The sequence below is a fragment of the Tarenaya hassleriana genome, unplaced genomic scaffold, assembly GCF_000463585.1.
Source record: "Tarenaya hassleriana unplaced genomic scaffold, ASM46358v1 Cleome15, whole genome shotgun sequence".
Lineage (NCBI taxonomy): Eukaryota > Viridiplantae > Streptophyta > Magnoliopsida > Brassicales > Cleomaceae > Tarenaya > Tarenaya hassleriana.
The window spans coordinates 263255-273477 of record NW_010964923.1 but is presented as its reverse complement, the minus strand read 5'-3'; the positions used below and the strand labels follow the sequence as shown (position 1 = coordinate 273477).

Below are 10223 nucleotides of genomic sequence, written 5' to 3'. Positions count from 1 at the left end.
TTTTTTTTTTTTTTTTTTTTTGACTTTGGTAATAAATAATAATGATCCTCGGGTGGTCTAAGTATGAGTCCACATTTGGACCAACCATCGCACGCCCTTTTTATCCATCATCTCTCTCACGTGACCGTATATATACGTGTCTGTGTGTGTATATATATATATGCATATTTGTATTATAATGACCATCGCCAAATCCTGAAAATTTTTAATTCAGATCTGTATTACTGTCTCGGTTAGATTCATGATCCGTATATAGTTCAGTGAGCATTCATTTTGAATAAAATTTTGTTGGAAAATTATCTAAATAAACTTTCAATAAATCTTGAAAATCTCAAATTGCACCTTAAATTTCAGAAAAAAAATATACTTAAATATTAAACTATCAATGAATCTCAAAAAACTTCAATTTTCCAACAAAACATTTATTTTTTAAAAATATTTTATTAATTAAAATATTTTTCTCCAATCATATATCGGTTATATTTTCATTTCCATTGCTCGGTAATAAAATAAGAATAAAAAAATTAATAATTTAAGGGGGGGAAAGGGTAGACTTTCTTTCCTCCTCGGGATTCCAACGCTCGTTCTCTCGGACTCGATCACGGGTTTCTCCGATCGGAGCCATGGAAATCGACGGCGTAGACAATATCTCCGGCGGCCTTCCGGTCATTTTGGTCACCAACGACGACGGCATCGACGCGCCTGGCCTCCGATCTCTGGTTCGCGTCCTCGTCTCCACCAATCTCTACACTGTCCGCGTCTGCGCTCCTGATTCGTACGTTTCCCTCTCTTGGTTCTTACAAACCCACCTGAAATTTCCTCCATTTCTAGCTCCGATCGTCCGGTAGATGTGCTTTGGTTGCGTTTCCGAGTGAGATTACCGCCGGTTATGGATGAAATTTTGTATCTTTTGATTTTACCTTGATCGTCGATTCTGTCATGTCACGCTCCGTATTCAATCTGCCAATCAACTTCCATTTGAGGATCCTGATTCTGGGTATTCTTCAGTTATGATCCATTGTATATACTTGTGTATAGGAATGAATATGTATGTAGTGTGTGTGTAGATGTTATGATGTAGAGTCACGTTCCTACGATTGCTGCTTTCAGGAAGTTCTTTTTTTTTTGGGGGGGTGAATATGAGATGACTTGTTGCAACATTTTCAGGGAGAAATCAGCTGTTAGTCACAGTATAACTTGGGCAAAACCAGTCTCTGCAAAACAAGTGGAAATTGATGGAGCAACAGCCTTTGCGGTTTCTGGTTTGTCTCTCTTGTTTATGAATGGGAAAATATATGAAGAAAGCTCTGAACTTTCTCATTATCTCCCTGGCTATGTTTGCTTATTGTGTGGCTACCGTCTTTGAATTGATCGTTTCGATGTACGTTTCACCGTATTCGCAAGTGTATCTTTTGGTATTTTCCTTCTGGATATACTCAACTTTGCTCGTGCTTTGAAGGAACTCCTGCCGATTGCACCGGTCTAGGCTTGTCAGAATTACTCTTTCCTTCTCCTCCTGACCTGGTAACCCACTTTGTCTTGCCATTGTTTCACAATGCTGCTCTGTCATGGCACTATACGACCTTCTATATGCTGATTTTATTCGATTCAAATGCCTCTAGAGCTTCCGATGTGAATTTATTTACCTGTTTTTGCTATATACCATCTCGTCAGTTCATGTAATTTTTCACTTTCTTCTTTTTTACATCTTTTGTGATGAATGCTTGTTTTCCTCCATGCAGGTTCTTAGTGGTATAAACAAGGGTAGCAACTGTGGTTATCACATGTCAGTTAACATTCCCAACTCTGTTTAAATCCTGCATCTGGCTCATTTTCGCATTTCTTTTTCACATGGAAGCTTTTGCTCAATTCCTTCGCTGACGATATCTGTCCATGCCCGAAAGTTTATGCGGCTTGGTTCATAGATTATCCTGGATTATGTGTGAGTTGTTGAGAAACTAGAAGGAGAAAGATTCTTAAAATGTTCCATCCGCAACCAACCATTCCTATTTAGCCATCTTCATGTTTTAGACGGTCTGGTATCATTCTCTAGCCCCCTTACCGGGGCTGGTCAGATTAGGTCCGACCTTACTTACTCGATGCCATCGCAGTGTTTACTCTGGAACTGTTGCCGGTGCCCGTGAAGCCTTCTTTTACGATGTCCCCGCTGTCTCCATATCATATGACTGGTAGGATTAGCAATGTTTGGATTCGCCGAGAATTTGCCTCGTGTTTTTACAATATCATTCCATTTTTTTGTCAAGTGACCTGCCTTTGTGTTTCCAAATCCTCTCCATTGTGGGTTTGTGTCGGTTGCAGGGTCCAGGGGAAGAGCGAGGTCAAAGACTTCACTCTTGCTGCCGAAGCTTGTCTGCCCATTATCGATGCCATAACCAAGGCCATCAAGAACAAAACTCACCCTCAGAAATGCTTCTTGAATATTGATATACCGGCAAATGCTGCTAACCATAAGGTAAATCTCCTCCTGCAAAGGCTCTCCCGATTTATACGTGTTTCCGCGTATGTATCTGTCATCATCTCTTCAAAGGGTATTATTTCCTCTCTCATGCCTAATGGATACTTCCAAATCGAAAAAGGGATACAAAGTGACCACACAAGGAAAAAGCATATTTAAGATGGGATGGAGCCAAGTCGCGTTTGAAGCGCAGGGAGCTAAGATGTTGTCGACAATGTCGATGGAAACAGATTCAGGTTCTGTCACGGAAACCGACACTTCCCCTCAACTGCAAGAGAGCCGTTTATTCAAGCGAGAGGTGCCTCCTTCTTCCTCCTTAACTCATTAATGGTATAACCGAGTTTTCGGATCTTTTATTAATCTCTTTTTTGCAGCTAAGGACTGTGGTGGTTGACGAGGGGACTGATCTTGATTTCCTCCGAGAAGGATACGTAAGGAATCTCATATGAACCGAAAAGAGCAGAAAGCCAAGAATATGAACGAATCTTAACGTCATGATTATAAAACCGTTGTTGCAGATTACCGTGACGCCGATCGGAGCACTCTCTCGGGTCGACAAAGACTCGGAAAACTACATCAAAGATTGGGTGCCGACCATCAAAAACCAGCCATGCCCCTCGTCCCTGTGACCTCGTCGAACCCGAGCCATTATTGGAGCAAAAAGAACTCCGTTTTGATCCGAAACACACCCTTGTGTTGGATATTGATTCTTCTTCTCAGCCATTGCTTTGGTAGGAGATCGAAGGTCTCGATCTTGGATATTATTATTACGTATGAAAAACAAAATGAAAATTAAAAAAAAAAACAAGAAAAAGGGTAAATGATTATATATGGCTGATGCATCTGTTCATATCTGTATTGCTTGTGGATTGTTGATGAACATGCTTTCGATTTTCGCTGGTATTGCAACTTCCAGTAGGGTCCGGATGATTTATCATCGGGCCCGAATCTTTTATCTCAATTCGTGAAAAAGAAATGTGAATTTAGTTTTTTTTTTATAAAAAAAATAAAGTGAAATAATAGTTTTCTCAGAAAAATTGCACCTACCGACAACAGTCAAAACACCACCTTCTACGGATTCTTCACTTCCTGTCTAGTATATATATACATGCATACATATATATATATGTAATGTGCATGATCACCATACACTTTGCACGTTAATCTTCATTACGATTTTTGCTGAATAGGTTAAAATATATATATTTTTGGTTAATAGGTTAAAATATATGAACACGTAGTGATTGATATCATCTCCATATATACTAATTTTGTGTTCCCAATTCAAATGAAATAATAAAATGCGATTTGGACTGCCAATAGAAATTTCCAATGATCATTTTTTTTCTATAAAGAAAAAGCAAAATAAAGTACCGTGTCGAATGAGTCCGTTCCTGTTTCCAATTGTGTATATATATATATAGAGTGTATATCTGTGAATGGAGAGAGAGAGAGAGAGAGAGATGAGAAAGTGTGTGTCGGTCGTATTATGTACATGAGGGAAAACGTAAGAAGAACATGCATGACGTCACGAGTTATATGTTTTGTCTTTTACATTAAGAACTCTATAAGAACAAAAAAAAATAAGAAAATGTAAAAAAAAAATATATGGATTAATAATCATGGTTTGGGTTGCAAACGATGAGGTATTGGGTGTGACTCCACGAGTATCGACCATAACACATGCACGTCTTCGTACGGACACGACTTCACATCTTCGTATAGTATGTATATCCCTCTTCCTGTACATATTAATTACGCATATACTTCAATCTTCCAATGCATATATATATATATATATAATAACCAAAACTTTTATATATATATATATATATATATGAAAGCTTGGATCTTTTGGTTATACCGGTGATTGACTATATACCCCCCAAAAATTTAATTTTATTCAATAAACATCGAATCTCGATTAGGCCTCCCTCAATCTTAATTAAACCAATATGCTTTCAAATCATTAACATATATATCCTAAATGCTTTCTATGATATGAAAGTATTAATGGATAAGTGAAACATAATCCAAAACCCATTTGTCTCGATTTCCAATCGGGTGTCCCCAATGCGTTGCTAAATGTATGCACACACACATACATATACATATATACATATATGAGAGAGAGAGAGAGAGAGAGAGAGAGAGAGGAGCATACTCTTCTTTTGAGCAGAATTGAAGCGGAACCAGAGCTTCTTCAGAGGGAAGAGGAGAGATTGGAGCCACCCCATTTCTTACACAGTGGATGTGGCTCTCACAGATATATATACATGCGTGTATATATATATATATATGCCCTTGTGTGTGTCTATATATATAGCACTGATTAAGTGTATAATATGTATATATATATGTGTGTGTGTGTGTGTATATGAGCACAACACAAGGGACAATTCAGAGAGCTCCACGGTGTATAATGAGATGGGGAATGACCCCAGCCACTTCAACGTGTTTTGTATGTTTCTTTTCGATTTTAAGTAAGCCCCAAGCCACCGTCGCCTTCCTTTTATATTTTCTCCTCTTTTTTATTTATTTATTATTTCTGTTTCCTTACAGAAGAATATATATTACACAACTCTTAATTAAAATACTTATCATGTTGTGTTTCATGTCAGTAAATCTCTATCCATATATATGTATATAAATTCTAAAAGTATTTGGTTAGGGTCTGGGTTTATGAGAAGTAACGCAACAGTGAGAAATTAGAATGATGGAATTGGGAAATTTTTTATTTTAAATATTATTTTGTGGAGGGACACTTTGGTACAAAGTGTTTGTCAAACATTTCTCTTTTATGAAGTTCACTTGTAGCTCACGAACAACCCATTTCACCTATCATGTTTGCTCTTCACACTTCTCCCATATACATATATATACATATATATGCTCATTACCAAAACTCCTGCCATCATTTTATATATATACACACACGTGTATATATATATATATATATATATAGATGCTCACACATGCATATAGATCATAACTTCCGGATATATGTGTGCGTGTGTGTATATATATATAATGCGTTTTAAAAAGAGGGGTAAAACCCCTAAAAAACCTCCAACTTGCAAAAATATATACAAATAAACCTTCAACTTGAAAAACTGTCATTCAATCCCCGAACTTGTAAGTTGTCACTGAATAAAATCTCGAACTTGCAAATTATTGTTCTAATAAACCTTTGACCGGTTTGACCACAATTTCAAACGATCGGAAATCCACATATTGACGGATTGGTGATGTTATTTTTTAAATTAAAATTGATAATTAACCTGTATAAGGCGATATCAGCAATCCGTTAATACGTGGATCCGATCACCTGAAATTGTGGTCAAACCGGTCAAAGGTTTATTAGAGCAATAATTTGCAAGTTCGAGGTTTTATTCAGTGACAAGTTACAAGTTCGGGGATTGAATGACCGTTTTTCAAGTTGAAGGTTTATTTGTATATATTTTTGCAAGTTGGAGGTTTTTTAGGAGTTTTACCCTAAAAAGAGTGTATACTTCCATTTTGATTATCTTCAAATCCAACATAAAAGCATGTATATATCAAGCGTAGTTGATGTCAACTGATTGACCTTTATACATACATATACATGAATATGTATGTAGAAGTTTCTAATTGATTAAAGCATCTCAATTAATCTTACTTATGTGATGCATGCTAACATATATATTCACTCCCTAAAGGTTATTAATAACAAGACATTTCCAAGTAATTTTCTCACACATGCTTTATCATCTATAATATAATCTCACTAAAGTCACTAAAAATATTATATGCTTTTCTCATCGGATATATATATATATATTAAATTTTCCAATGTATTAATTGTCATATTGTATATATAACCCCTATAGAATCATCCGTGGCCCCATAAGGAAAAAATGTGGACCACCTTTTTTTTTCTCCCTTAGAAAACAAGAAGAGAGGGTGAAATATACATGATTTTGGACCGACCCATATAGTATTTTTATTTTTTTTCCTTGATCAAGTGAAAGACATGTAACAAGTGTCGGAGGAAGAATTAGAGGCATTAGGGTTTTTTTTTTCCTATATAAGAGAGAGCCACCTGTCGGGTGTGGCCACGTATAGGGTGCCTTAGAAGTCGTCAAACTTCTTCACCTTTCCTTGCTTCAAAATCAACCTCCCCCTATTCATTTTCACACACGCATTTATTAATTTATATTATATTATATATATATATATATATAATATTGTTGTGTGACAATATATTTTATACTCAGATATTCGATCCAAACCAACAACCGTATAGAATAAAGAAAACAATTTTTTTAATATATAAAAAAAAACTTTTAGTGGAAGGAATGTAACACTAATCTGAAAAATACTTGAAATTGGATTGTTTTTGCGTTTATGTGAGTGATAATGGGGAAATAAAGAATTTGAAAAAAAAATTGTTTTTTCTTTAAAACTATCACATAAAATAATCATTTGTCTTGTCTCTTTGGTTCGTGGTAAGTTTATGCTTCTACGAAATTTATAAATTAATAAATAGATAATATAAACATTTTGAAAAAATATAATTAATTTTTGTGAATAAAAATACGTCATCTCTATTATATCTTATTAGATTATTCTGCATCGATATTTAAACAATAATATAGAATAAAAAAACTTCTGAAATACCCGATTACAAAAATATATGACTAAATAGTCCCGATTATATCAAAAGAATTATCAGCCTCGATTAATTTTTTTTAAATATAATACATGATTGAGATTAACCGATCAATGAGAGGCCCAATTAAGGCCCAATTTAATCAATTGCAAGACCCATGTAAAACCAATCCAGATTTTGCATGAAGTTAACTGGAATCTAAAATTGTTTGCTGAACATAAATAACACAATTATTTTTAATTTCAATTTAATACTAACGATAAAAAAAAAAATCCGAACCGGAATACATCATATTTTTAATCATTTAATTCAGTCGATTCAGGATGAATCTTCAGAAGGATTTTCTACGGAAATCATCAAACAGAAGGAAACCCGAGAGCATGAACTGTTAAAGCTGTTTCCTTTGCATAGTGAAAGGTTTCTCCGGGAGAAAAAAGGCGAGATTAAAACCCGAGAAGGTGAGTAAGTACCCGGAACAATGTTCACACAAGCTGCGAGCTTCTCTTGAACTAAGCTGTTAGCCAATTTCTTCCCTGTCAATAAGGTAAAAGTAAACCGACCACAAACTTTGAATTCAGTATCCATCATCAAGTCTCTCATACTCTACCAATTCATATTCAATATGGCAAGTAGCATAATTAATCATTTGGCTCTGAGGAGAAGAAGGGTAAGCTCATATAGATCCAGTTAACGTAACATCCCGCGACGTTATGGATGTTGAAACTGTTTCCACCGACCAATGCAATACTTTTCAGCATGTTTTGTCATCAGTCGCATACTTTTTTGAGAAATACTTCCCATGAAATCACTCACCTTAAGACTATTCTAGTGCGAGCACGCTTAACTTCGGAATTCTCACGGGATAAACAATCGAAAAGGTAGATTCATTTTGTTGGTATGAGTAATTCAACTAATTATTTTAAGTCATCGTTGATTGTGTAGTCTCGTATCTATACAACCTCCAAATCTCTCTCTTTCCGGTGTATTCGATTCGTCCCATCTTGAAATTCGATAATTTCGAAACATTTACAATGAATCTATACATTATATTTATATATATATATATCCAACAATTGATTTGGTGGGTAGAGTAGGGACTCCAATATCCAATAAATAATGAGTCTGTTTGGTGGTCAAACGTAACGCTGTTTTCTCTGTCACAATATTTTTTTTTTTTGCAAAAGCTGCTTCTCACAGTTTATTATTGTTATCATTATCAGAGATTTTGTTTATATTTCTTTTATAACGGTCCAACCTTATCATAATTTAAAAACATTAAATTCCAAAAAAAAAACATAACAATACAAAATTGTTTGTCCAATTGGTCATGTCCGAAATGATCCACTTGACAACTCAGCTTTTTTACCCCCTCTTTTGCTTTTACCCGTCCCAACAATTTTTTTTATATAAAATATGAATTATATTAAAAAAAATTGTACATAAACTACATTTATAACATTAAAAAGAACATTTTGAGATGGGATAATATAAACTTATTTGACATCTCATTATATCAAAGTATTTTCTTGTAACGGGTGAAATAATTTAATGAGCAATCCTTTCTTAATCAGCCAATTGTGTTAAGCATTTTTCATAATACATATAAAAATAAAAAGAGAGACGGGTAAAATGATTAACCAATAAGCATAATAATTGCATATTAGTGTAATGGAGTGGAATGGTGGGGTTATAATATTATTTTTTGCAGGTTAAGGACCATCTGCGCATTAACAAAAAATAAAAGTTGAATATCGGGTTTCAAAATTTGAAAAATGGCAGTTTCAGAAACTGGATCGAAAAAAGAAATCCATTTATAAAAAAAGCTTCAAATTCTTAAGGAATATTTTTTTCTTCTATCCAACATTATGAATATATAAATTTTGATGTGTTATTTATCTCTTTCCTTTCCATATTACGTATTGCTACGTATTGGCGTTTTTGTAATAAATAAATATATTAAAAAAAACAAAAGTTCAGAAATCTCTCACTCTGATATTCTAATAAAGAAAAGAGGTTCGTAATTTAAGTAAATGATGAAGTTGATATAACATTATATAAATCGAGAATAGAATACAAAGAGCTATATTTAGGTTATGAATATTGATAGTTTTTTGTTTTCGATTTTTAGTTTTTGGTTTTCGATTTGTGTAATTTTTTTAGTTTTTATAAAACTTAATTAAAAGAGTATTATTTTAATTTTTAATTTTTAGATTTTATATGTAAAATTATCAGAAAGGTTTTTTTTTTATCTAAAGTGAAATTTTTCTTTAAAATTGTGTGTATTTTATCCTTTGAATATTTTATAAAATTAATATTTAAATAAAAAAAATGAAACTATGTAATGAAAACCCTAAAAACCTCCTCCATTTAAACTTTTAAATTAAGGAAACAAATAAGATGATATCGTACGGCTGATATGTTTAGTATTTATAGCGATACCAAGCTCTTTAGGACACGAAACCGAGTTTTAATTATTTTAGCTATCCAATATTTTAATTATTTTCAAAACTAAAAATGCAATAATTTTCAAGTAAAAGTAATAAAAATTTAAATATATATATATAAGATTTGGTGTGTACGCGCTCACTCGGGGTATAAACGGTTCTCGAATCTCTTTTTGACTTTAGCAACAAGATGGACAAAACTTGAGGAACGAGCACGTGAACTGGTGTGTCTTTCTTTGGCTTACACAACTTGCCACGTGGAATATCGAAAAAGGGCACTCCTGTCATTTCATCACCCAGAGCATGGTCGCCGCCGTGACGACAACGGTCTCATTTCTTAAGAAGAAAAAAAATGTCCTAATTCTTTCCTTTATTTATTTATTAAATAATAATTTAATTACACGAGTGTCTCTTTATTTTCCTTTTTACTATGCATCTTATATTTGGTGTTAATTGTGTCGGGTGACTTAAACTATCATCATTTTTTAAAATAATTAATATCTAATAAAAAATGTGAGTTTTAATTAGATGGATGTGGTGATTTAATTAATAGACTATTACGCTTTGTAATTTAATTAGCAATAACATGACCGATAAATTATTTATTTATTTATTAAATTAGATCACGAGATTGAGCTGTTCATTTAGACCC

The 10223-nt window shown here is 33.7% G+C and overlaps 1 protein-coding gene and 1 long non-coding RNA gene across 2 annotated transcripts; one reads left to right on the top strand and one right to left on the bottom strand.

Annotated features, from left to right (window-relative positions):
- The first annotated feature begins 543 nt into the window (after positions 1–543).
- On the top strand, positions 544–3379 carry LOC104808540 (5'-nucleotidase SurE). Its single transcript, XM_010534235.2, has 9 exons — positions 544–775; positions 1168–1262; positions 1460–1524; positions 1743–1786; positions 2112–2189; positions 2320–2473; positions 2598–2774; positions 2851–2907; positions 2995–3379. The coding sequence occupies exons 1-9, from the start codon at positions 624–626 to the stop codon at positions 3103–3105; spliced, it is 933 nt and encodes a 310-aa protein (XP_010532537.1). The 5' UTR covers positions 544–623; the 3' UTR covers positions 3106–3379.
- A 555-nt stretch (positions 3380–3934) lies between these two features.
- On the bottom strand, positions 3935–4815 carry LOC104808539. Its single transcript, XR_770968.2, has 2 exons — positions 4641–4815; positions 3935–4218 (listed from the first exon to the last, which is right to left on the bottom strand). It is a non-coding gene; the product is annotated as an uncharacterized LOC104808539 (long non-coding RNA).
- Between the last annotated feature and the right edge of the window lie 5408 nt (positions 4816–10223).

Bases quoted from the DNA above. Each gene is read 5' to 3' on its own strand.
- LOC104808540 (XM_010534235.2), top strand. From the start codon at position 624: ATGGAAATCGACGGCGTAGACAATATCTCCGGCGGCCTTCCGGTCATT. The intron at 1,525-1,742 runs GTAACCCACTTT...TCCTCCATGCAG, and splicing joins TTCCTTCTCCTCCTGACCTG to GTTCTTAGTGGTATAAACAA. The intron at 2,474-2,597 runs GTAAATCTCCTC...AAATCGAAAAAG, and splicing joins CAAATGCTGCTAACCATAAG to GGATACAAAGTGACCACACA.